General features: G+C 42.0%; 1 protein-coding gene across 1 annotated transcript in view; it reads left to right on the top strand.

Annotated features, from left to right (window-relative positions):
- Positions 1-11593: 11593 nt before the first annotated feature.
- Positions 11594-26967, top strand: part of SYCP2L (synaptonemal complex protein 2 like) — a 79357-nt gene continuing 63983 nt past the window's right edge. The window contains exons 1-8 of the mRNA XM_031666909.1: positions 11594-11762; positions 11843-11966; positions 16680-16780; positions 17504-17528; positions 21336-21421; positions 21534-21622; positions 24612-24646; positions 26147-26289. Coding sequence (XP_031522769.1) covers positions 11640-11762; positions 11843-11966; positions 16680-16780; positions 17504-17528; positions 21336-21421; positions 21534-21622; positions 24612-24646; positions 26147-26289 — 726 coding nt within the window. The 5' untranslated portion in view covers positions 11594-11639. The remainder of the gene's footprint in view (positions 11763-11842; positions 11967-16679; positions 16781-17503; positions 17529-21335; positions 21422-21533; positions 21623-24611; positions 24647-26146; positions 26290-26967) is intronic.

Raw genomic sequence — 26967 nt, forward strand, 5'->3', positions numbered from 1 at the left:
TTTTTCCTAAATGCATCCAGCTTCCCTGATTTCGGAAAGAGGCTTAGATGGAGGCTTTGGAAGCAGAGGCTTTCCAGCAAAGTCCCCTGAGAGTCAACACTCAATTCCAGTAGAGCATGGGAACCGTGCATGGGCCCCTCTGCCGTCCGCGCGCTCCCTACCCTGAATAACCGTGCCCATGCCTCCTAGTTACGGGTCAGCCCATTTTGGGCCTCCACTGCCGGCTCTTCCCCTAACTATTGTGCGTGTCTCGGAGTCTTCGCTCGGCTGTTTGGGATGTGTGAACTGGCGCCACGCCTCCGCGTATGATCGCGAGCCCAGGCGTCTTCGCGCTCCCGGGGACTTCGGAGGGACCTGGCCCTGCAGGAACGGAGTCCTACAAAGTGAACCCGGAGGAGGTGGGGTGGAAATGAGCCTGGGGTAGGTGGGAGCCTGGGGAAGGACGGAAAAGGGAGAGGGGTAAAGTCCCGAAGAACTCCTAGCTTTCTCCACTGCTTTGGCTCCCTCTGGGTCACAGCTTCCTTATCTGTTAAATAAGGGGTTATGGTTCGGGGAGCTCTCAGTTGCCACCCACCTGAACACAACTCTTTTTGAGACGGAGTCTCACTCTGTCGCCCAGGCTGGAGTGCAGTGGTGCAATCTCAGCTCACTGCAACCTCCGCCTCCCAGGTTCAAACGATTCTCCCGCCTCAACCTCCCGAGTAGCTGGGACTGCAGGCGCGCGCCACCGCAACCAGCTAATTTCGTATATTTAGCAGAGACGGGTTTTCCCCAAGTTGGCCAGTATGGTCTCGATCTATTTACCTTGTGATCCGCCTGCCTCAGCCTGTCAGAGTGCTGGGATTACAGGCACTGCGCCCGGCTCACAACTCTTTTAAAACTCTTAAAAAAAAAAAAAAAAAAAACTTTACTGATATAGTCGTGGAAATATCACGATGAAATTGTATTTACTCCATTACAGTCTTGGGAGGCTTTGGGGGATTAGAGAATCGCGATGGTGCGGGGGTGCGCAGGACAATGTGGGTTTTCCGGGGCTGGGACGAAACCTTCCTCATCTGAGCAGCCGTCTCGCCCAGGGCTACTACGGCACTTGGAGACCCTCAGTTAAAAAAAAAAAAATCGATTGAAGTGACTAAAGTCACTCTGACTACGCCAGGGCCGGATTCTGGGCGGCCAGGGAAAAGGGCTTCTGGAATTTATTCCCCGCGCCCTTGGTTTGCAGCTGCACGTTTCCATTCCCAGCCCTAGCCAGAGAAGAGGAGCCAACTCCTCACGGCGAATTCCCTTGATAGAGGAGGATGAACCGAACCCATGACCCTCCAGACCTGGGGAGCGACGCGCCCTAGACCTCGGCACCCCAAAGCCCGCCGCGCTCGGCACACGGACGGGTGCTGCGCGGGACTCTGCCGGGAGGGCGCCCATGCCAACGCCTCTTGCAGGATTAGTGCCTTCGGTTGGCAAAAGGCGGATAAAGGAAGAGCGAAACAACCTCAGGAAGCTAAGGGTGGTCCACACTCCCTGTCCTTTTACTTCCCCAGCCAAAGGCACAGTGAAGCTTGCTTAGAAAAGTCGATCCCGGCCGGGCGCGGTGGCTCAAGCCTGTAATCCCAGCACTTTGGGAGGCCGAGACGGGCGGATCACGAGGTCAGGAGATCGAGACCATCCTGGCTAACACGGTGAAACCCCGTCTCTACTAAAAATGAAACCATGGGCAGGTGTGGGCGCCTGTGAATCCCAGCTACTTGGGAGGCTGAGACAGGAGAATGGGGCGTGAACAGGGCCCGAAGACTTTGCAGTGAGCTGAGATCGAGCCACTGCCTCAGCCTGGGTGACAAACAGGAACTCCATCCTCAAAAAAAAAAAAAAAAAAAAGAAAAAAAGTCGATCCAGCGGCTGGGCATATGGCTCATGCCTGTAATCCCAGCACTTGGGAGCGAGACAGAATGCTCAGCAATTGGGAGTGCAAAGACCAGCCTGGGCAACATGGAGAGAAACCCTGTCTTTTAAAATGTAATAATAATTTTTAAAAAGCGGGCATGGTGGCGTGTGCCTGTAGTCCCAGCTACTAGGGAGGCTGAGAGTAGGGAGGATAAGCAGATCCAGGAAGCAGTGGTTGTAGTGACCTGAGATAAGCGCCGATGCACTCTAAGCCTGGGCGAGCGAGCCCTGTCTCAAAAAAAAGAAAGAATCGAAAGAGGAGAAGAGAGGAGGGAGGGAGGGAGAGGGGAAGGAAGGAAGGGAAGGAAGGAAGGGAAGGGAAGGAGGGAAGGAAGGAAGGAGGAAAAATAAGTATCAGTCTGTCACAGAAACCGGCCAATGGCAACAGACAAGCGACCTGTTGGGGGCGGACAAGGCAGTTCCTCGCGATTTTTCCTCCCGCTGAAATCGCAAAAGAAAGTGATGTGTTGTTTTCCACAGCCTCCTTTCTCCCGAAGTTCTCCCCTCCTGAAAGGTCCTGTCAGTCGTCAGGGTTTCGTTCCGTCTCTGACCATAGGTCGCCACTAAGGTCAGTTGGGAACAGAAAGAGATGTCTCACCCACTAGTTTCATTCACAGATTTTCATCTTATTAACTGACTGCCAAAGGTCCCGAAACTCCTGTTGATTCAGTTGCTTTTCGTGTTGTTTTGTCTTCCAAAATTGAATGAAAATTTACTGATATCCATTTTAAAATATATTCTTTCATTAAATGTTGTAGTTTAAGATAACTTATCCTTTCAAATGTTCTAAAAATAACTTTAAAATGGTGACTTAAAGTTACCTCTGAGAATGCATAGAAATTAATTTTTGGTCTTATTGCAGTGCTAGAATAGTTCCTGTCTCTGTGCTTTCGGAATGTTCCTAGAGAGACCTGATCCGTCAAAATGTAAATAAATAAAACATTTTTATGTTAAAAGCAAATCAATTAATTTCTAAAGGGATTCTGGTATCCAGAGAAATGTCATAGAGCCTCTACCATATTTACTTTGAGAAGAATTAAAATATGCATTTCAAGTTCCCACAAATTATATTTGGGCAAAACATGTTAGTAAAAGAAGCTAATCAAAGTAAAAAAGTAAATAAAGAGGTAAAAGGTATTTTGCCTATTTCGTTATTTTTAATTTCTCTTAAAGATTTGAATGCATTGCACTATAGACTTTGGAAGGATATGTTTTCCCCCAAAAGCCTGAAAATAACAGATGATGAAGTTTGCTATCTAATATTATGAAAACTCTAATTTTTAATATTCTATTATATAAAATTCATTTAAACTGTAGCATTTTGTTTATTGCTTCTTATTATTCTTTATTTCTTTCTTGCCCTGGTATTATATTTGTATTGATTCACAATAGTTTATACTCACAGTTGTTCCTGTATTGATTACTAGTTTAATATTACAAAACTCCATTAATTGAAAAGGAAGAAAACCTGCGTTTGAATTTCCTTGGTTTAGATTAAAATAGGTAAACTAATGTAAGAATATTTACATTATACTTGCCAGAAAATGGGTACGTCAGGCTTTGACACAGCATTGTTTTGAACGGACTAGAAGTGTGTGCAAGTCCTGGGCTAACAGGGGTTCTGGTTATGTTATGTTTTGCTTTGGTGTAGACAAATATCTTCTGTACATATTATGACATGAAATACTCACAGGTCTAGTTATAATACAAGTTGATTTTTACACAAAGAATGTTTGGATTGGAGGGGTCTTTTTTTTGTTTTTGTGGAAAACTCCAATCCAATTTAGTTTTGCCACCGTATTCATACAACTGGCCACCTACCCAAATCAGCCCAGCCATTGGTACGCATACTTGTCAGGTTAAAGGAAATAGGCAAAAAACCAAACCAAAACAAAAACAAACAACAACAACAACAAAAACTATTTGCTTTGATTAAAAAAAAATTTTTTTTCCCTTCCTCCGCACCACAGTACTTAAAAAACAACAAGCAAACACACTTTTTGTGTGTGTGAAATTAGGAATGTATTAATAATATCGGGTACAAGTCTGGTTACCATAGCAAAGGGTTCGGCTTCTGTCTACATACATCAATGGACCAAAAACTGCTTCTCTGGCTTATTTATTCATTTATTTATTTAGACGGGGTCTTACTCTGTCTCACAGGTTGGAGTGCAGTGGCGCGATCTCGGCTCACTGCAACCTCCGCCTTCCGGGTTCAAGTGATTCTCCTACCTCAGCCTCCCCAGCAGCTAGGGTTACAGGCACATGCTACCGCGCCCGGCTAATTTTTTGTATTTTTAGTAGAGACAAGGTTTCACCATGTTGACCAGACTGGTCTCGAACTCCTGACCTCAAGTGATCCACCCGCCTCGGCCACCCAAAGTGCTGGAATTACAGGCGTGAGCCACTGCGCCCGGCAGTTCCTCTGGCTTTTTAAAGCGGGGCGAAAACTTGGAACAGCTACCGCAAAGCGAACGACTATCTCTCTGGAATTTCGCAAATACGGGACGTTTAAACGACATAGTTCACATCCTTTGAGTGCTGGCTTTCTCTTAAAGGGTGTGTGCGTGCGCCCAGGTGGCTTGGCCTGTGTGCGCTAGTTACTTGCACGCTTTTCTTGAGTCTCAAACACGGAGCTCTACTAAACTGCAGGGGCGGATTCATCAATTACAGTTGCGGAAGAGACTCGACTCAAAAAGCAGTCCGCCCCCAGGGCTCTCGCAGCAGCGCCCCCAGCGGGCGAGTGTCTTGGGCAGGGAAACCGCAGAGGGCTGACCCAGCGCAGCAAAGCTGAGCGGCGCGCCGCTTCAGGACCGAAGCCTCGGTATGCAAGCGGTGAGTGACCCCCGGAAGGCCCGGGCCTTTTGTCCACAGTCCGAGAGCGCGCGAGGGCGCGCGAGGGCTCGGGGTCCCTGGGGCTCAGGCTCTGCCGCCCTGAGGTGATCTCTCAGAGATCGGGCGCTGAGCACAGTCCCCCGCCACCTCCTTGGATTTGCTCGGAGTGTATTGGCAGCTTGCGATGAGACTAGGCAGAATAGAAACCTCGGATCCCTCGCTAAATAGCGCTCAGGGAAAGGGGAACCGGATAATTCGTGTTCGGAAAGCAATGAGATAGTTCTTTTCTAGTTGCTTTGCGTAGTTTCCTAGCCGGTTTTCCAGCCCTCTTTCCACCTTGCTGCGTAGAAAGTGCAATAGCGTTAAGCAGCCCGAAGTGCTGGGACTTCATTTAACCGAACGACAAAGGACAGCCCCTAAGATAAAGCTACAATTATTACTTATCAATAAATAATAAAAAGTAAAAACACGTGGAGTGTGAGCCCACCCAGGGACGCCAAAAACAACAAAGAAAAACCACTTGGGGCGTGTTTCTAGCATTCTTCTGCCTGGGTTCCTGGTGGTAGAAATTCTGATTTAATTGGTCTACGGTGGGCCGGTAGTTTGTTAGTTTGTTAGTGAGGACGCCAGGTGATTCTGATAGCCAGGGATAACTGCTTGCCTAGATTCAGGAACTCACTCTTGTTCTCCATAACGTCCATCTGTCATCTGGCGCCATCTTCCCAGCCATGGGGAAACAGATTTGGGACAGAAACCTTTCTAACATCAAGCTACGCTTAAATTCAGAGCACTTAAGCATAACCTCCTCACCATCCGTCTTACATTGAAAGCTGCCATTCACTGAACCATTTTTATGTGCCAGGCACTATGCTAAGAACATTACAAACATTCTGTCAGTCCTCACTCCAATCCTTCTGTATAGGTGTTCTCATCTTTTTTTTTTTTTTTTTTGAGACGGAATGTCATTCTGTCACCCAGGCTGGAGTGCAGTGGCGTGATCTCGGCTCACTGCAACCTCCGCCTCCCGGGTTCCGGCGATTCTCCTTCCTCAGCCTCCTGAGGAGCTGAGACTACAGGCGCCCGCCACCACGCCCGGCTAATTTTTGTATTTTTAGTAGAGACGGGGTTTCACCATGTTGGCCAGGATGATCTCGATCTCTTGACCTCATGATCTGCCCGCTTCGGCCTCCCAAAGTGCTGGGATTACAGGTATGAGCCACCGCGCCCGGCTATCATCATGTTTTTTAAATGAGGAGACTGAAGCTCAGACAATCTAACAACCTTTTCTGCCTAAACCATCCCACTTTCTGATTTTCCTGTCAAGTTCCTACCCACAAAAGTTGCCACATGATCTTCACAGAGGGGGATACCTTTCTGTGCACTGGAGTGGCTCCAGAAATTCCAGAAATAGTAAGCATTTCTTTGGAATTTGCGGAGTACTCACCACCAAGGCCAGAGACGTTTGAAAGGAGGTAGAAATAAAAATACACAGAGCATCTCTGCATATGAGTTAAACTGAAGGAGAGATGGGGCAGTGTCTATAGAGAAAAGAGGTAAAGAAGCGTAACATAAAGACTCCTGGGAATATTTTCTTTGGGATGGGAAGTATTTCCCACTAATTCAGAATTTGTTGACAAAACTTAGAAATTCTTTATAGATCCATAGCATAGTGTTTATTTGATGTCAGTTTGTGCTATGAATTAACACCCTTTTCTTTTTTCTTTTTTTTTTTAAATGGAGTCTCACTTTGTCACCCAGGCTGGAGCACGGTGGCTCGATCTCGTCTCACTGCAACCTCCACTTCCCAGGTTCAAGTGGTTCTGCTTCCTCAGCCTCACGAGTAGCTGGGACTACAGTCTCGCGCCATCATGCCAGGCTAATTTTTGTATTTTTTTTTTTTTTTTTTTTTTGAGATGGAGTCTTGCTCTGTCGCCCAGGCTGGAGTGCAGTGGCATGATCTCAGCTCACTGCAAGCTTCACTTCCCAGGTTCACGCCATTCTCCTGCCTCAGCCTCCTGAGTAGCTGGGACTACAGGAGCCTGCCACCACACCCGGCTAATTTTTTGTGTGTTTGGTAGAGACAGAGTTTCACCACATTGGACAGGCTGGTCTCGAACTGACCTCGTGATCCACCCGCCTCGGCCTCCCAAAGTGCTGGGATTACAGGCATGAGTCACTGCGCCTGGCCTAAAACCCAATTTTAATTGTAGCTTTAGCTGTTCCTTCTATCTCACTTTTGCCTCTACTCAATTATCTACTAACACAATGGTTCTTTTTCTTTGCTTTTATCATTTATTTTTAATTGACACATATATTAATTGACACATAATAATTGTACATGTTAATAGGTGTAGTGTGATATTTCCACATGTGTATACAATGTGTAATAATCAAATTAGAGTAATTATGCATATCCATCATCTCAAACATTTATTTCTTTGTGTTGGGAATGTTCAAAGTCTACTCGTCTAGCTATTTGAAAATATACAGTAAGTTGTTCATTATAGTCACCCTACAGTGCTATCATACTCTAGAACTTACTCCTTCTTCCAGCTAGCTGTAATTTTGTGTCCATTAACTAACCTCTGCCTATCTCACCCTTCCCCTTTTCTAGTGACCACTATTCTATTCTCTACTTCTATGAAATCAGTTTTTTTTTTCTTTTTTTTTTTTGAGATGGAGTTTTGCTCTTGCTTCCTCAGCTGGAGTGCAATGGTGTGACCTCAGCTCATTGCAACCTCTGCCTCCCGGGTTCAAACGATTCTCTTGCCTCAGCCTCCCCAGTAGCTGGGATTACAGGCATGTGCCACCACGCCCGGATAATTTTGTATTTTTAGTACAGACGGGGTTTCGTCATGTTGGTCAGGCTGGTCTCAAACTCCTGATCTCAGGTGATCCACCCACCTCGACCACCCAAAGTGCTGGGATTACAGGCATGAGCCACCAACACCTGGCCGAGATCAGCATTTTAGCCTCTACATGTGATCAAGAACATGCAGTGTGTCTGTCTGTGCCCTGCTTATTTCACTTAGCATAATGTCCTCCAGGCTCATGCATGTTACCATGAATGACAGGATTTTGTTCTTTTTTTCTGGCTGAAAAGTATTCCACTGCGTGAATATATCACATTTTCTTTATCCATTCATCCACTGATGGACACTTAGGTTGATTCCATATCTTGGCTATTATGAATAGTGCTGCAAGAAACATGGGAGTGCAGATATGCCTTTGACATACTGATTTCTTTTCTTTTGGATATATCTCCAGGAGTGGGATTGTTGGATTTATGATAGTTCTGGCTTTAGTTTTTTGAGGAACCTCCATGCTGTTTTCCATATTGTCTATACTAATTTATATTCCTACCAACAGTGTACAAGAGTTCCTCTTTTTCCATATCCTTGCCAGCATTTGTTGTTTTTTGTCTTGATAATGGCCATTCTAACTGGGGTAAGATAATATCTCATTTTGGTTTTGATTTGCATTTTCCAATGATTAGTGATGTTGAGTATTTTTTCATATACCTGTTGGTCATTTGTATGTCTTCTTTGGAGAGATGTCTATTTAGCTTATTTACCCATTTTTAATTGGATTGGTTATTTTGCTGTTGAGGTGTTTGAGTTCCCTGTATATTCTAGATATTAATGGCTTGTTTGGATGCATAGTTTGCAAATACATTCTCCCATTCTGCTGGTTGTCTCTTCACTCTATTATTTCCCTTTCTGTAAGAAGCTTTTTGGTCTGTATAATTTCATTTGTCTATTTTTGCTTTCATTGCCTGTGATTTTGAGGTCTTCTCCATAAAATCTTTGCCCAGACCAGTGTCCTAAAGTGTTTCCCCTATATTTTCTTCTGGTAGTTTCATAGTTTGGGATGTTAAGTGTAAGTTTTTAGTTTATTTTGAGTTGATTTTTGTATATGGTGAGACATGGGATCTGGTTTCATTCTTCCACATATAAATATCCAGTTTTCCCAGCACCAGTTATTGAAGAGACTATCTTTTCCCCATGAACGTTCTTGACACCTTTGTCAAAAATCAGTTGGCTATAAAGAAGTAGATTTATTTTGGGTTTATCTATTGTGTTCCACTGGTCTATGTATGTGTCTGTTTTTATGCCAGTACCATGCTATTTTGTTCCTATAACTTTGTAGTATATTTTGAAGTCAGGTACTATGATGCCTCCAAGACACTTTTATTTAACTTTATTTTACAAGCTCTCATTCTGAAAATGGTTTATTAGTTCAAAACCTTTTACTTCTACTTTATAATCATCATTATAGAGTTTGTTTTGTATGATTATTTATTCAAATGATGTTTGCTTTGCTTCTTCTGATAGTTTTTATTGTATTTGTCATAGACCATGCTAAAGAAGGTTGGATAAAGGTTTTTTTTTTTCCAAGTACTGTTTTACTTAGACCGATAATACGAGCAAACAAAAATTTCTGTTCAGGAAAACAATACAAACCTTTATTTATTTATTTTTGCTTTATGTTTAAAACTTGAAATGCATTTCTTTGAAATAAAAATTGTTTTAAAAACATATTTTTATTCCACACAGAAAAACAAAGATCCTTTGCAGCCTATTAAGGAAGATAGGACTGGGAAGGCCCAGAATGATGCTTTCTGGGTAAAGATCAAGTTTCTTTTATAATGTGTGTGTGTGTGTGTCTGTGTCTGTGTGTGTATGTGTGTGTAAGTGTATGTATTCTTTCTAGTTCTGTGTTCCCTGGGTCATTAGCAAGATCGTTCCTCCAGTTGCTCAAATCAGAAGCAGAGAAATCTTTATTTTTCTCCTTCCCTAATCTCTCACGTCCAATTTTTTACTATATCTAGTCAATTTACTGTTAGCTATCCTACCAATATCCTAGTCTAAACTATCTTGTATCCTGTGCTATTCTAGATGTAGATAGATAGTACTGAACAAACTAGATACAACTTCTGCCTTTATGGAGCTTATAGACTGGCAGAGAGCCAAAGCAAGCAGGAAGAAAAACAATAGGGTATTGAGATGGGGAATGATTGGGAGTGTTGAGGAGACACCTGGTCTACCTAAGGTGGTCCTGGAAGCTCTACCTGAAAAAGTTATGCTTAAGCTGTGGTCTGAGTGGAGCCAGCCACGTGGAAAGTGGTGGTGTGAAGTAGCCCAGGCCTTGAACAGCCAGTTCAAAGGCCCCAAGGCAAGAGCTTGACTTATCCTAGGACTCATTAGCAGGGTAGTGTCAGACTGTCAGAGATCAGATCATGCCACGTTCTGTGGACTAAAGCAAAGGACTTGGATTTGTTCTGAATGCAGAGGAAGCCATGGCAAAGTTTTGTTCTGTTTTAACAGGATCTCACTCTGTCACCCCGGGTGGAGTGCAGTGGTACAGTCATGGCTCACTGCAGCCTTGACCTCCTGGGCTCAAGTGATCCTCCTGCCTCGCCTTCTGAGTAGCTGTGACTACAGGCATGAACCACCACACCTGGCTAGTTTTTCATTTTTTGTAGAGATTGAGTCTCAATATATTGCCCAGGCTGATGTCAAACTTCTGGGCTTAAGCGATCCTCTTGCCTTGGCCTCCTAAAGTGCTGGGAATATGGGCGTGAGCCCCGCGCCTGGCAATGGCAGAGTTTTAAGCAGGTAAAAGGTAGTAAATTTCAGCTGAGTGATCTCACATAAGTTTGTAACCTTTCTTATCCTTGCTACTTCTATCCTGAGATAAAGAACCTAACCTCTCAGGACCGAGGCGAGGATTAAATAATAACATCTGCAGAACACTTAACACACTTGGCACAAAAAAACTCACTATGTGTTGACTGAAAAAAGAAAACATTCCGTTTAAATGGAATAATTTTAAATGCTGTTTTCCCTTTTAATTCAGTACTAAGAATAAGTGGAATTTTAGGCTGTAGATAGTAAATTGCTTCCTTATTAAAATAGTATTGTTTTATTTTTAAAGATCAAAAATCTTTTATAGTTTAAATGTTTAAGGAAATGTCTGTTCTTCAGGTATATGCACTTTTTTTTTTTTGAGACAGAGTTTTGCTCTTGTTGCACAGGCTGGAGTGCAATGGTGCAATCTCGACTCACTGCAACCTCCATCCCAGGTTCAAGCATTCTCCTGCCTCAGCCTCCCAAGTAGCTGGGATTACAGGCATGCACCGCCATGTCTGGCTAATTTTGTATTTTTAGTAGAGACGGAGTTGCTCCATGTTGGTCAGGCTGGTCTCGAACTCCTGACCTCAGGTGATCCGCCTGCCTCGGCCTCCCAAAGTGCTGGGATTACAGGTGTATGCCACTGCGCCCGGCCCTTTAAGTATATGTACTTAGAAGCATGTCTTAGCTAATGTGCAGGCAGAAAAGATGAATTTCATTCATTATGGTCAATTTGCATACTTATCTATAATTATTAGTATTATTTTTCTTCCTTCTATTATGATCATTTATGTCACTCAGTGAGTGATCATAGGCTTGAATTTTTAGTGTTTTAGAATTCCCAACATTGCAGAGGGTCTTCATCCCATGATACCTGAAACTCAAGTGTTGTTTTCCTTGGGTCAGTGGTTCCCAGACTTCAGCATGCACGAGAATCACATGAAGGGCTCTGCCCTGCGTCTGAGTGCGAAGAATTCCCCAGGTGATGCCAACGCTGCTGGTGGTCTAGGAGCCACATTTTGGGAACTCTTGTCTTAAGCCAACAGAAACATCAATCATTTGTGAAATGATTGTTTCGTATTCAAGATAGAGATCTCCATTCTATGTTTACCCTATATTATTTCACACTGAATTCTTATTGATAATATCAGTTAGAAATATTACTATAAAATAAATGTTTTTAGGGAAAAAGTAATTTGCAAACTATCATCTTTCCAGCTTCAGTCACTTATTATGAATGCATTCCATGATAAAGGATTTCAGAAAATAAAAGAATACTTTCAACAGAAAGAGAGCCACTGTCCTCAAAAATATAATCATCTTCTATTACACCGTCTTAACAGATTAATAAATAAGGCAAGTTGGTTTGCTTTGTGACCAAAATATGAATGTATAATTATTTATAAGTGTTTTAATTTAGTGTGGTTTATACCTAGGAACTAGATAAAAATGAATTTCAGTCTGTGTCACTGTTGCTGAAATGTATTCAGCGATTCTTCATAGATGGCCCGAAAGAAGATGAACCTTTGCTAATTCAGCAGGGACTGATCCCAAAGATAAGTGTCCTATTTTTATTTTATATGGCTTTGGGTAACTTAAAGAACTTATATGGATTTAGTTGTCTAGTTAAGTTTGGTATTTCTGTTCCTTTGAAATCCAATTTGAAAAGAAATTGATATCCATTCTTATTGCTTATTTCTAATAAAAAATTAAATTCAACATACATTTCCTGATGTACCTGCTATGCAAGGCACTTTGGGAGTGCACGGGATCGAGTCAGACACAACCACGCCTCTTGATGAGCCTATGCAGTGATTATTATTTTAAATTATTTTAGTGAATTTTGGGGAAAATGAGTAGGAGTAGGCTCTAGAACTATTTTAATAGACTTTATTAACAAGATTAGACCTAGAAAAATGATCATCGAAAACTTTTCTTTGCTCTTGTAACACGTCACTTTTCCTGTTTTCTAAACCTTGGATGAATCTGAAAAAACAAATAGCAAAAACATTTTTGCTTATTCAAAGTTACCCAAATTTTATCAAATTTTATTCTTTTAAAAATATTAACCAGGAGATAACACAGTGAGTGCCTTTGTAATGGCATCTGGAAGCAAAGCAGAATCTGCAACATCTCTTGCTGTATCTCCTCTTTTAATGGTGAGGTTTTTGCAACCCAGAGACAAGTTTGTTTATTGGTGAGGAGATGTGGGGAAGAAGTAGGGTAGAAGGATGATCTGACTGCTAATAATGTCTTTGATTTACACCTTGAGCTCTAGTACCTGAAGTTTATTAAGGCCAGATTGGGCCAAGATCTGTCTTTGCCCTTTGTTACTCTAAAATGCATCTGATTCTGAAGCTACCCCTTCAGGAGAAAAAGCAAACTCCAGGCTTTCCCAAACTCCTCTTAGGGACTTTAGAAGTGTTTGCAGGGGGAATTAAAGACTGTGCTTATGTAGACCGTATATATTTCATTTTGCATGTAACCCCACTTGACCTGCTGACACACTAACTTATGCAGATAACAGGAGGCAGGGAAAAGGAGATAAAATCTCAAAGGAAATGAAGCAGAGATGTTCTAAGTATACCTTGGAACCCTAAGCTGACCTTTTGGGATATGAATAGGAATATGCCCCACCCTAACTTTTCTATTTAGGTTTAAGAATTCCCTCCCAAGGTTTAAAAAAGTGTCAGATCAAATCCCCACTGGAGTTTTGAAATCAAGTAGGAGTTTCTATATTCCATTGGCATCCTAGTTGGTGATGGAAATTTCATAACCATTATTTAGATACGTTATTTCATATAGGTTTTGGCAAGAATAGATCAACATTATCAAAGAGAATGGGATACTAGACTCTATACCTCTTTTTTTTCTTTCTTTTTTTCTTTTTCTTTTCTTTTCTTTTTCTTTTTTTTTTTTTTTTTTTTTTTTGAGACAGGGTCTTAATTTTGTCACCCAATCTGGAGTGTAGTAGTACGATCTCAGCTCACTTCAACCTCTGCCTCCTGGGCTCAAGTGATTCTCCTGTCTCAGCCTCCTGAGTAGCTGGGATTACAGGCACACACCACCATGCCCAGCTAATTTTTGTATTTTTAGTAGAGACAGGGTTTTACCATGTTGGCCAGGCTGGTCTCGAACTCTTGACCTCAAGTGATCTACCCACCTTGGCCTCCCAAAGTGCTAGGATTACAGGCATGAGCCCCTACGCCCAGCTTAGACACTATACTTGTTTCTTTCTTTCTTTTCTTTCTTTCTTTTTTTTTTTTGAGACGGAGTCTCGCTCTGTCATCCAGGCTGGAGTGCAGGGGCGATGTTGGCTCACTGCAACCTCCGTCTCCCAGGTTCAAGCAATTCTTCTGCCTCAGCCTCCCAAGTAGCTGAGATTACAGGTGTGTGCCACCACACCCGGCTAATTTTTTTGTATTTTTAGTAGAGATGGGGTTTCACCACGTTGGTCAGACTTGTCTCTGTTGGGAATAATGCTCAAAATTCTAAGGAAATTGAACACTCGAACAAAGGATTCTTAGCAAAGCAATTTTACTTCTGCGCAGAGGGGTGCCTCCTTGGCCAGTTGCCATGAGAGCACACCTGAACAAAGGGGCATGAGAGCCTTTATTGCTGATGCAAGTCCTGCCCGTGTACCTTTTCCCCATTGGCCAGGGTCGGGTCGTACAATCTAAACTAATCCCGGCTGGCCAAACATTTGATTTTTTTTTTTTTTTTTTTAGATAGGGTGGGCACGTAAAAGAAAGTGGAGAGGAAGGGGAAGGGGTATCTGTAATGAGCTAGAAAGTTAGTCTTCTTTTCAAATAAGGCAAGGAATGTGAGCTGGTACTGATAACGCCTGATACTGTGGTGTGCCTGGGCATCTAACAAACGCAAAAAGGAGAAAGAAGGAGAAAAAGGGGGGCGTGCTATGAATTAAATAATAAAAGTGATCAGATTATTTGAAGAGAAACCTCATCATATCCCACATCTTGAACTCCTGACCTCAGATGATTCACCTGCCTCGGCCTCCCAAAGTGCTGGGATTATAGGTGTAAGCCACCGCGTTCAGCCAGCTCTATACTTCTAAAGACAATTGTGTTTGCAAACTCAACACAAAGTGTGCTTGGAAGTTCCTCTACTCCATAGAATAAGAATTCATGGTACAGTGACTCCCGCCTGTAATCCCAGCACTTTGGGAGGTTGAGGCTGGTGGATCACCTGAGGTCAGGGGTTCGAGACCAGCCTTGCCAACACGGTGACACCCTGTCTCTATTAAAAATACAGAAATTAGCTGGGCAGTGGTGGCTCATGCCTGTAATCCCAGCTACTCGGGAAGCTGAGGCAGGGGAATTGCTTAAGCTGGAGGTTGTGGTGTGCCAAGATGATGCTACTGCACTCCAGTCTGGGTGACAGAGTGAGACCCTGTCTCAAAAAAAACAAAAACAAACAAACAAAAAAAAGCCCTACAGAAAGGAACATCTTTAGTCCTGCACTGTAAAATCCAGGAGGATTAAGCAACTTGTCTGATACCATATTCCTAAGAAGTCATGGCTATTGTGTCTGGCTTCTGGTAGTGATACAACTGTGGGGAGAGCTGGGATGTCTGTTAGACAATGTGTGACCAGGGTGTATAAATGGGTTCAGTGAGAACTTCCTGTTGCCAAGTATTGATCAGAGAGTGCAGCCTTTCTGCCATTTCTGTATCTACTCAACCAGTGTATTTGGGAGGGTGCTGGGAGTGCAATAGGCTTTGGAGGGATGGAGTGGTGACAAAAATGTATTTAAAAAGCATAGAATTTTAAGTATGAACATAGGGAGGGAGAAAATATAGCCTTACCAGTGAGTTCTGCTACATAGAGAGACATTTCTTCTCTTGTGCTAGTGGAGAAAAGCTTTCGTCAGCAGGTGGATGATTCAATCTAGTGCAAGTATTTGTGTGATTTGAGACAAAAGAAACCTTACTTGGAACATAGTAATGGCTTTCAAACCTTGCTGGAGAGTCAAGACAGTCACCTGGAGAGCTCTCACAAACATTCTTAAACCTAAAATAGAAAACTCAGGTGGGGGTATATCACCAGTGATTCTGATTACTGGATCTGGGGGATGTTTCCTGACTCTCCAGGTTTTCCTAATGTACAGCCAAGGTTGAAAACTGGTTTATTGATCTTCAGCTGGAGTGAGTCAGGTTCTTGGCCCAAAGTGTACAGAGTTTTGAAGGCCTGACTTCTGCAAGAGTTGTTCATCAGAAACTCACGTGACTGATGTCATGTTCAGCTGATGATTTCTAACTATGCATGCGGGGTTTTTCTTATTTTTATTTTTTTTTCTAAGAGTGACGAGTCTCAGCAAAAATCATGGGAAAAATAAGATGGTTTTTGCTTTATGGAGGAAATACCGTATATTCTGGGGTGGGGGAGGAAAGGTTACAGAAGTTTATTTTAAATCATACCAATTCCAGCAGTTTAATATGAAATTGGATATATATTCCTATAGGAAAAAATTCTCTAATTAGCTGGAAGCTTTTTAACAAAAGAAAGATACCTAGGCCTGAGGCATATTTACTATAACCAAGAATACTTCTGAGAACTTTCCAAACTCTATATATTCTTTGATAGTTTGTTTTCAGCAGATTCTTAGATCACAAGATTTTTTTTCCCCCTGTGCTGAGGAGGTTCACTTATCTTTTTTTTTTTTTTCTGGAGGTGGGGTCTCGCTCTGTTGCCCAGGCTGGAGTGTAGTGGTGTGATCACAGCACTTGCTACAGTGTTGACCTTCTGGACTCAAGTGATCCTCACACCTCAGTCTCCCAAGTAGCTAGGACTAGAGGTGTGCACCACCACACCCAGCTAATTTTTATATTTTTTGTAGAGATAAAGTTTAACCATCTTTCCCAGGCTGGTCTTGAACTCCTGGCCTCAAGTGATCCACCTGCCTCGGCCTCCCAAAGTGCTGGGATTACAGGCGTGAGCCACTGCGCCTGGCCTCATTTATGTCTTAAATGCTCCTCACTAGTCCCTTTATACGGCTTTCTGACACAGATCCTGGCTGGGACTCTATTTTGTGCTGATCTCTGAGAGCTTACTTATGACAGCTCTGTAGTGGTATGGCACCATCCTGAAGTGTTCCGGTGGGAGGTCTCAGAGCCAGGCCTCATTGAAATGGAATGGAATGGGAAAAGATCTTTAAGATGATTTTGTTGTAATGAGAAAATTGTCCTGTGAAATTTTATTGAATAGACAGCATTTAGTCATATGTAGTTACATTAGTGTCCTCCTGTGTACCTAGTTTCCTGGTTTGAAAGAACAACAGGAATTCTGACCTTGGAAGGCCTAGCCTCAGACACATCGCTGATTCGTGTTACAGAAGACTTCTTTGACACTGCGTTGGTAAGGATGGGATGGATGCTTCACTGAGCAGATGCCATTGGTAATTGGCAGGAATCTTCAAGTTATTTATAAAACATGGTTTTCTAAATATGTAAGTTTTGTTAAAAGACTGACGTGGCTGGGCGTGATGGCTCACGCCTGTAATCCCAACACTTTGGGAGGCCGAGGTGAGTGGATCACCTGAAGTCAGGAGGTCGAGACCAGCCTGGCCAACATGGTGAAACCCGTCTCTACTAAAATACAGAAATTTACTGGGTGTGGTGATAGGTGCCTGTAATTTCAGCTATTTGGGAGGCTGAGGCAGGAGAATCACTTGAACCTGGGAGGCGGAGGTTATAGTGAGCCGGGACTGTGGGATTGTACTTCAGCCTGGGAAACAAGAGTGAAACTCTGTCTTAAAACAAAACAAAACAAAACAAAAGACTCTCATGTATTATTATTAGAATATTATTAATATGTGACATAGTAAGAAACTATATAACCAATGTTAAAAATGAGAGGTGATTTATTATCATATATACAAATATATTAGTCACCTGATTGAGAGTGATATGCACATTTTAAGGATGTGATTAAGGCTCAGATAGGCTTTCTCTAAAATTCTTTCCTTCTGTAAAGTCAATGCCTGCCTGTTAGAGACAATTAACACTAATACATTTGTGTTATAGTTTATCATGCTGTTTAAAAATAATATGAGCTTTACTTTTTCTTTCTTTTTGTTAGATTATTTCCAGGAGTAGTAGAGAAGGTAAGTATATTATTGGCTACTAATTGGCTGTTAATTTTTCATTAATAGAATATTCTGGCACAGAGAAAAGAATATTTAAATGATATGTAAAAGTAAAGTAAGTTTAAACATTTTATTTGGATTTATTGACCACCTTATGGTCATCATGGTGTCATTTGGAAATGTATTTCATTGTAGAAAAAAGTCTTGTATTTGTCTGAGAAACATTTTTGTTTAGCTGCTCCTGACATATGGCTAGCTCTGTTCAGGTAATAGAAAGCCACTTTTGTCATTCAAATATGCAAAAATTTAGCTACTACTGATTTAGCTTGAAGCTGATTCAGATGCCTTTCTCTGTCTTTCAATAGTGTAAAAGGTAAAATTTTAGAAACTTTGGAGGATAGCTTGATTTTGTTCCATTTAACTCAAGTTAAAGGTAGTTATGCTGGGTGTGGTGGCTCATGCCTGTAATCCCAGCATTTTCAGAGGCTGAAGAGGCAGACCTGATTGCATCCAGAAGTTCGACACCAGCCTGGGCAACATAGTGAGACCCCCATCTCTACAAGAAATAAAAAATTATCGGGGTGTGGTGGCGTGCACCAGTAGTCCCAGCTACTTGGTAGGGTGAGGTGGGAGGATCACTGGAGCCCCAGAGTTTGAGGCTGCAGTGAGTCATGATTGTGCCACTCCACTCCAGCCTGGGTGACAGTGAGATCCTGTCTCAAAAAAAAGTAATTTGACATTTGAATTATGATACCATGGATTCAAAGATGCACTTAAATATTTAAACATTTTGGAAATTGGAGCCATCTTGATATGTCATTTTCCTATGTTACATGTTTTTAGTTTTCTTCTGAAAGGCTCTCATCAACTGACACTATATTCTGCAATGGATGGTATCTGGTAGCTGAGGAAATGTAGTAGCAGAAGCTGAAGCATGCACTGGACTTGGTTGACTTTAAAACTTGGTTGACTTGGTTGGTCCTCATAATTCAAGTCAGTGGTTCCAAACATTTTCAAGTCAAAGTTTTATGATCATCACAATGATAGTTACTGCCTTTAAAACTGGTTGATAAAATGCACAGTGGTAAAAAACTACTTTGATTTTTGTAACATTTTAAAATAAACTTGCTTTGTATTAATCCCAACAGTATGTATATACTGCATATTTGAAAAACAATGCATATGTGAGCTATATGTTCACTCTATGGTCATCGCTTGGGGCATTTATGGATTCACATAATGCTATAATGACTTTCATTGCCCCGGTAGAGGAAACATTGTTCTAGATGACTGCGTTAGTCCAATTAGGCCGCCATAACAAAATGCCATCAATTGGGAGGCTAAGCCAACAGACATTTATCTCTGGAGGCTGGGAGTAACAGATTAGGGTACCAGCATGATTGGATTCTGGTGATGGCCTCTTTCTGACTTCTTGCTGTGTGCCTACATGGTAGGCAGAGACCTGGCTTCTTGCTGTGTGCTTACAAGGTGGACAGAGAGCCAGAGCTCTTTCTTTTTGTTTTCTCTTTTTTTTTTTTCTGAGACAGAGTCTCGCACCGTTGCTCAGACTGGAGTGCAGTGGCACGTTCTCAGCTCACTGCAACTTCTGCCTCCCGGTTTCAAGCAATTCTCCTGCCTCAGCCTCCTGAGTAGCTGGCATTACAAGCGTGTGCCACCACGCCTGGCTAATTTTGTATTTTTAGTAGAGATGGGGTTTCACTATTTTGGCCAGGCTGGTCTTGAACTCCTGACCCCATGTGATCCAACCACCTCGGCCTCCCAAAGTGCTAGGATTACAGGCATGAGCCACCGCACCTGGACCGAGCTCTTATAAGGGCACTCATCCCATCATGAAGATCCCACACTCGTGACCTCATCTGAACTTCCCTTACCAAAGGCTGCATCTCAAATACCATCACATTGAGGGTTAAGGCTCCAACATATGAATTTTGGGGGGGACACAGTCCCATCTATAGCAATGGCAATTCGTGCTTGGAGCCCACTGTGGTCACCTTAGCAGGACTGGCCTCTCTGCAAGTGACATGTTTTCACGTGTGGCCTTCGACAGTTGTCTTGTGTGAGTTTTATGCCCAGGCTCTGCAGAGTTAATGTCTAATCCTTCTCTCCAAAGTAGAAAGATGTTTTCACTGAATTTCTTCCCACCTCCTTCTGCAGTTGACAACATTAATCACTCCTTCTTTTTTGTTCTGAAACTTATGTCTTCTTATTTATTTTTATGATTCTTTTGTTTGTGTTCCGCTATATGGATTATGGCTTTCTTTCACAGTTTATCCCTCTCTACTGATTTGAATGACTTATGTCCTAGTTTTGTTTTACTGTTAGTTACCCTTAATTTAATTACTAACATCAAAAGGATGGTACCTTATTTCTTCTTCTTTGTATATGACAATAAATTTAATGTGTTAAAGAAATGTAAGAGTATTAGCCTGTGGGAGGGACGTGGTTAGAGCTTTTCATTGTTTGAAGATGTCTTTCTGGCTTTTATACAATATTACTGTCACTTTGCATGCTGTGCCCCTTACAATCCTGTTGCATTATCTTCTGATATTAAGAGTTGAAAGCACGTTTATTTTACATGGTTCTTGGTGACTTATTTTGAATCCAAATGTTACTTTAGCTCAGGAAAATTTGTTCTTTGATAATTTTATTACAGCAGAGTTTCTCAATTTTGGCAATATGGATATTTTGAACTGGGTAGTCCTTTGTCCTGGGTGCTATCCTGCACATCAAAGGGTGTTTGGCGGCATCCCTGTCCTCTACCCTCTAGATGCCAACAGCATCCATCCCCAAGTCATGACAACCAAAAACATCTCCACACATCCCCTGTGGGGCAAAATCATCTGTAGTCATCAACTACTGAGGTAGAGTGCTTTGGGTGTATTTAACAGAATATCTAGCTCAAATAGGCTTAAATGATAAAGACAACTTACTGGCTGAAGGGACTGAAGAGTCCAGAGGTGGGCAGTTTGGAAATAGAGTGGCTCCACTCCATTTCTCTATAGCCCTTTCAGTTCTGCCTTTCTCAGAGTCTAATCTTTGCTCTCAAGGTGGTTTCCCTTGTTGGTTGCAACGAGAACTTTGTGCTTCCTGGTTCACATCTGGGGGAGAAAGGTTCCCTTTCCTCAACCAGCAAACAAAAGCCCTAGCTTTGCTCTGATTGGGTGCCCTGTCCTCCAGATGAACCAGTCACTATGAAAAGATAAATGGGCCACCTCTGCCTAGTTTAAGCCAGTCCGGATTTACCCCTGGAACTGATCGGTCTCACCCAAATAGCACAACTGCTCCATAACAGAGGAGTGGGGAAGGATGGTGGAGAGACCCCCAAAAAGTCCATTACATTTACTTTCTGTTCTCTCTTTGTAAGATTATCTGTCACATCTTTGTTTTTATCTTCATGTGCATCTTTTCCTCACTCATTTTTCCCCCTGCATTTTGACAGCAGTTCTCAAGTTCTTCTTAGAAGAAGAATTACCTGGCTTGAAATATCAATATTGCCAAAGTTGAGAAAGTCTACTGTAATAAAAGTATCAAAGAATTAATTTTCCTGAGATAAAGTAAGATTTAGTTTCAAAATAAGTCACCAAGAACCATGTAAAATAAATGCGCATATGAATGTGTGCACGTGCTCACAACCCTTGATACCAGAAGACAAAGCAACAGGATCGTAAGGGGCACAGGCTGCAAAGTGAGTTATATTGTAGAAAACCCAGAAAGGCACCCTCAGTGAAAGGCTCTGACCGTGTGTAGGAGTCATTTTCTTACTCTTTCAAACATAAAATTGAGTCTTTGAAATTATACTTTCAGGGAAAATTCAGATGTTGGATTCCTTCCTACTTAGCTTAGGATTCCTGGTGACAGAAAAGACTGTAGATCATTTGATTCGACAGGAGGTAAGTTGCAAATAACAAAATAGATACCAGCGGCTCCAGAAACCTTAGAGAAGATCATACATAGGTCTCTGTTTTGTTTCTTCTCCATGAATGTCTTCTCAATTCCCAAAAGGGCTTGAAGACTTTTAACTGCATTTTGGACGCTGTCCCTCGGGAAGAAAGAAAAAAATTCCCTTTGTCAGAACGCATGTGTCAGCTTATGTAAGTGACTTTGTGTAAGTTACGTGCTGTAGTAAGGGTAAAACCTCTCATGATTGTACGACTTCAGTCTGTGTTCTGCTTAGACCTGATTACGTCCTTTCTCTCTTCGGTAAATGCTTTGTGCACCTCTTATGAGTCAGGCACTATGCTAGGTGATAAAGAGGGGCTGAGGTAAAAAGAAGACATTGCATCCGGGCGCGGTAGCTCATGCCTGTAATCCCAGCACTTTGGGAAATCAAGGCAGGCAGATCACAAGGTCAGGAGATCCAGACCATCCTGGCTAACATGGTGAAACCCCATCTCGGCCGGGCACGGTGGCTCAGGCCTGTAATCCCAGCACTTTGGGAGACCGAGGCGGGTGGATCACGAGGTCAGGAGATCCAGACCATCCTGGCTAACACGGTGAAACCCCCTCTCCACTAAAAATACAAAAAATTAGCCGGGCATGGTGGCGGGCGCCTGTAGTCCCAGCTACTTGGCAGGCTGAGGCAGGAGAATGGCGTGAACCCAGAAGGTGGAGCTTGCCATGAGCCAAGATCATGCCACTGCGCTCCAGCCTGAGGGCCTGACAGAGCGAGACTCCATCTCAAAATAATAATTAAAAAAAAAAAAAGAAACCCCATCTCCACCAAAAATACAAAAAATTAACAGGTGGTGGCATGCACCTGTAGTCCCAGCTATTCAGGAGGCTGAGGTAAGAGAATCACTTGAACCCGGGAGGCGGAGGTTGCAGTGAGCCGAAATTGCAGCATTGCACTGCAGCCTGGGCCACAGAGCAAGACTCTGTCTCAAAAAAAAAAAAAAAAAAAAAAATTGCTAGATTTTTCCTTTTTAATAATTATGAAGTATTTTTATTTTTCTTTTTGCATCAACACTGAGGCAAAATGCTTTCTCAGGCTTTATTTTTTCATTGTAAATGTGAACTAAATTCGTGACTCGGGGAGAATGTTAAGAGTATAGACCGTAGAGCCTGCTTGGTTTTAAATCCGAGTTTTGCCACTTGTGCCTGTTGTCTATGAGCACAGCCCTGACTTCATCATATGGAGTCAAAGTAATACCTACTTGATAGAATTATTGTAAAGGTTAAATCAAGCAATCCATGTAAAGTAATTAGCACATTATCTGCTAAAGAGGAAGTGCCCCAAGGTAGCTACACTAATGTGAGATGGAATTTTGATTGCTTTTCACGTGATGGATATTTTGTTTTTTGGTGACCCAAAGCCGCTGTTGCATAGTTCTTGGGATGTGAGATTTGGAGGTAAGGTTGTAATGTGTGACCATAGAAACAACAAAACCAGCACCCTGTTTTGAAGTTGGAACCGGAACCTGTGGCTGCGCTAACCACCAGCCAGCATGGCGGACATCATTGTGACACATTATTTACGTGGTGTGTGGCCAAAGTGTGGGGCCTGAAATAGGTGATTTGTGAGCATGAAACTCACTGTCATCGTGTTTGTCCATTTAGTCTTTGCAGGATATAGTTTTTACACTGAATTTTTCCTAAACACGTTTTTATTTAATACATTAGTGAAATCGCTACTCTTAGTGCTGTATTTAGATTTGGGGAGCAGCTGATCTCATGTTTTCTCCTAAGTTTTCAAACTAATCTTTGAACACACTACTTTATTGTCTGTGTGTTCTAGAAAGTCTGGAATGTTCTGGACTTCAAAGGTAAAACCTGCAATATAAAATTAAGCAGAATTAATTTTGCTCAGTGGTACTGTTTCCTGGTTTCTACTTAATAGTAACAAGTCGATCTACTTCTTACAAGGTTTCTCAACAAATCTATTCTTTAAAATGGGAGTTATTTCAGGCATTAAAAGATCGACTTGGCCGGGCATGGTGGCTCACATCTGTAATCCCAGCACTTTGGGAGGCTGAGGTGGGTGGATCACTTGAGGTCAGGAGTTCGAGACCAGCCTGACCAACATGGTGAAGCCCCGTCTCTATTAAAAATAGAAAACATTAGCTGGGTGTGGCGGGCACCTGTAATGCCAGCTACTTGGAAGGCTGAGGCAGAGTTGCTTGACCCTGGGAGGCAGAGGTTGCAGTGAGTCAAGATCGTGCTGCTGCACTGCAGCCTGGGTGACAAAGCCAGACTCATTCTCAAAAAAAAAAAAAAAAAAAAAGATCGACTCACACTTGTTAGCATTTATTTGAAATTCTGAGTGAATAATGTACAATTTGAGAGTCTGCATTAGTTACAATAATGTGATAGCTTAATCCTATTACATCTCTAAATTAATTTGTTTTTTGTTTTGTTTTATTCTGTTTTTTGAGATGGAGTTTCACTCTTATTGCCCAGGCTGGAGTGCAATGGCACGCTCTCAGCTCACTGCAACCTCTGCCTCCCGGGTTCAAGCGATTCTCCTGCCTCAGCCTCCCGAGTAGCTGGGAATACAGGCATGTGCCACCATACCCGGCTAGTTTTGTGTTTTTAGTACACATGGAGTTTCTCCATGTTGGTCAGGCTGGTCTCGAACTCCCGACCTCAGGTGATCTGTGCGTCTAGGCCTCCCAAAGTTCTGGGATTACAGGCATGAGCCACCGTGCTCAGCCTAAATTAGTTTTTAAAATCAGATCAAGCAGCTCATAGGAAAGAATCACTGTCTGTATCATTTCCTGCAGGTATCAAACTGTGTAAAAGGACATATGCCCTCACAGGTTGGTGTGGTGATTATAAAACTCTGAAATTAATTTGATGAACCCTTAGAGATCATCAAATGGAATTCACTTTACAAGAGGGAAAATAGAACCTCAGAGTGTATATAGTACTTCTAGCTTCTTAAAAAATAACATCTAGGTCATTAATATATAAACTTGAGAAGGTTTTTCCATAAATATGTATTATTGACATTAAGGAAATTCTGATGCTGAATTTGAAATAGTTTCAGAAACATATTTTGGTTTTAAAGTTTAATGCCAGTATAGTAAAGTTTCACCTCTTGATGTTCACTTCAGTTAAATGTGATTTGTCTAAATGTTTCAGGAAAGACCTTGCAAGGACACTCTTGACTGTGGGTGGTAAGAAATTTTAGAATTTTCAGTATTAGAATATTAAATATTGGACACTGGGGGTTTTATGAGCATCTTGGGACCGTGGGGAATAAATTATGGTTAAATTGAAGATAGGAATTAGGGTTTTATTTTAAATTTATTTTGAGAGATTTTAGAATGGTGAAAACTGTAAAGAATAATTCGCGAATACTCGTTTACTACCAGCCAGCTTTGTCAAAATTTAGCATTTTACCACATTAGCTTCAAGTCTGTTCTTAAAGAAAAAAAAAAGGTGTCATGGATAAAGTCCCCTGTGTCCATGTTCCTTATCCCATTTCCTTCTCCTTGACTCAGATTTGTTTTTCGTTCCCAAGCATATTTTTCTGTTTTTACTCTGTAGATCCCTAAACAACATGCATTATCATTTTGTAGATTTTAAAAGCATCCTATAAATGCCATTCCTTGGGCTACAACTCCCTTTTTACCCTTAGAATTGTTTGTAATTTAAACATGTTACTACATGTAGTTTTAGTTTATTTGCTGTGAAATACTACAAGTTATTTTGGGATTTTATTTTGTAGTAGAAACTTTTTTTTTTTTTTTTTAATGGAGTTTTGCTCTTATTGCCCAGGCTGGAGTACAATGGCATGATCTCGGCTCACTGCAACCTCTGCCTCCTGGGTTCAAGCGATTCTCCTGCCTCAGCCTCCTGAATAGCTGGGACTACAGGCATGTACCACCATGCCCGGCTAATTTTTGTATTTTTAGTAGAGATGGGGTTTCACCATGTTGGCCAGGCTAGTCTCGAACTCCTGACCTCAGGTGATCTGCCTGCCTTGGCCTCCCAAAGTGCTGGGATTACAGGCATGAGCCACCATGCCTGGCCAGTAGAAACATTTTTAAGGCTGTTTGATGATTTGCTTTAGATTAATATATCTAAAATATAATACCCATAAATATTATTTATTTAAAAATTGTTATATACCAACCTCTTATTTAGATTTTTATTTTATTTCTTAAATACTGAATTTACATGATTTTGGCAAGGTGTGGTGGCTCATGCCTACAATCCCGGCACTTTGGGAGGCCGAGGTGGGCAGATCGCTTGAACCCAGAAGTTCAAGACCAGCCTGGCCAACATGGCAAAACCTTATCTCTACTGAAAATATAAAGATTAGCAAGGCATGGTGACACATGCCTGTAATCCCAGCTTCTTGGGAGGCTGAGGCAGGAGAATCACTTGAATCCAGGAGGCGAAGATTGCAGTGAGTTGAGATCGGGTCACTGTACTCCAGCCACCACTGCACTCCAGGGTGACAAAGTAAGACTATCTCAAAAAAAAAAAAAAAAAAAAAAAAGAATTTAAATGATTCTGATTACTCCAGGATGCATCTTGCCGTGGTAACTAAGACGTAATGCTAGGCTTCTCAGATGGAGTTTCTTAGAGCAAGTGCTAGCTCTGGAACTTGTTTTTTCTTTTGCTTTGTGCCCAGAATTATCTGTGTCTACCATGTTTTTAATCTCTAGATTATGACCAGCAGGTTGCTATTTCTGAAGCGCTGTGCAGACTGACGATTAGAAATTCAAGGGAGGAACTTGTCCATAAATGGTTTGATGATGAAGTCATTGCCGAAGGTTTCAAAGAAATTAAGGATCGAGAATTTGAGACGGTGAGATTCCTGGTCATGCGAATTTCTGTTTAGCCAATATTTATTAAGCATCCTCAGAACTTTCCTGTGTGTTGGGCTTACAGGAGGATTTTTTTTTTTTTTACTTAAGTGTGATTACACTGCCATTCTTAAACTTGTTTCCCACTTAGGAGAAACAATTTGAAGGCAATATGAACAGAATATTGTGAGCTAGATATAGGGATACAGATAGGACTTTTTCTTTTCTTTTTCTTTTCTTTTTTTTTTTTTAAAGACAGAATCTCATGCTGTTGCCCAGGCTGGAGTATAGTGGCACAATCTCAGCTCACTGCAACCTCTGCCTCCTGGGTTCAAGTGATTCTCCTGCCTCAGCTTCCCAAGTAGCTGGGATTACAGGTGCCTGCCACCACGCCTGGCTAATTTTTTATTTTTAGTGGAGAACAGGTTTAGCCATGTTGGCCAGTCTTATCTTGAACTCCTGACCTCAGGTGATCTGCCCTCCTTGGCCTCCCAGAGTGCTGGAGTTACAGGTGTGAGCCACCATGTCTGTCCAGGACTTCTTTATAGGAGACAGAACTAGGTGAATTTGATGGATTCAGTTAAAAAAATTGTCTTGGAAGGGTGAGCAATTTTCAATGAACTTTGAACGGTAGGGAGAATTGAAGAAGAAATCAGAGCATTTTTGCCTTGCAGAAGGCA

The sequence above is a fragment of the Papio anubis genome, chromosome 6 (assembly GCF_008728515.1).
Source record: "Papio anubis isolate 15944 chromosome 6, Panubis1.0, whole genome shotgun sequence".
Taxonomy (NCBI): Eukaryota; Metazoa; Chordata; class Mammalia; order Primates; family Cercopithecidae; genus Papio; species Papio anubis.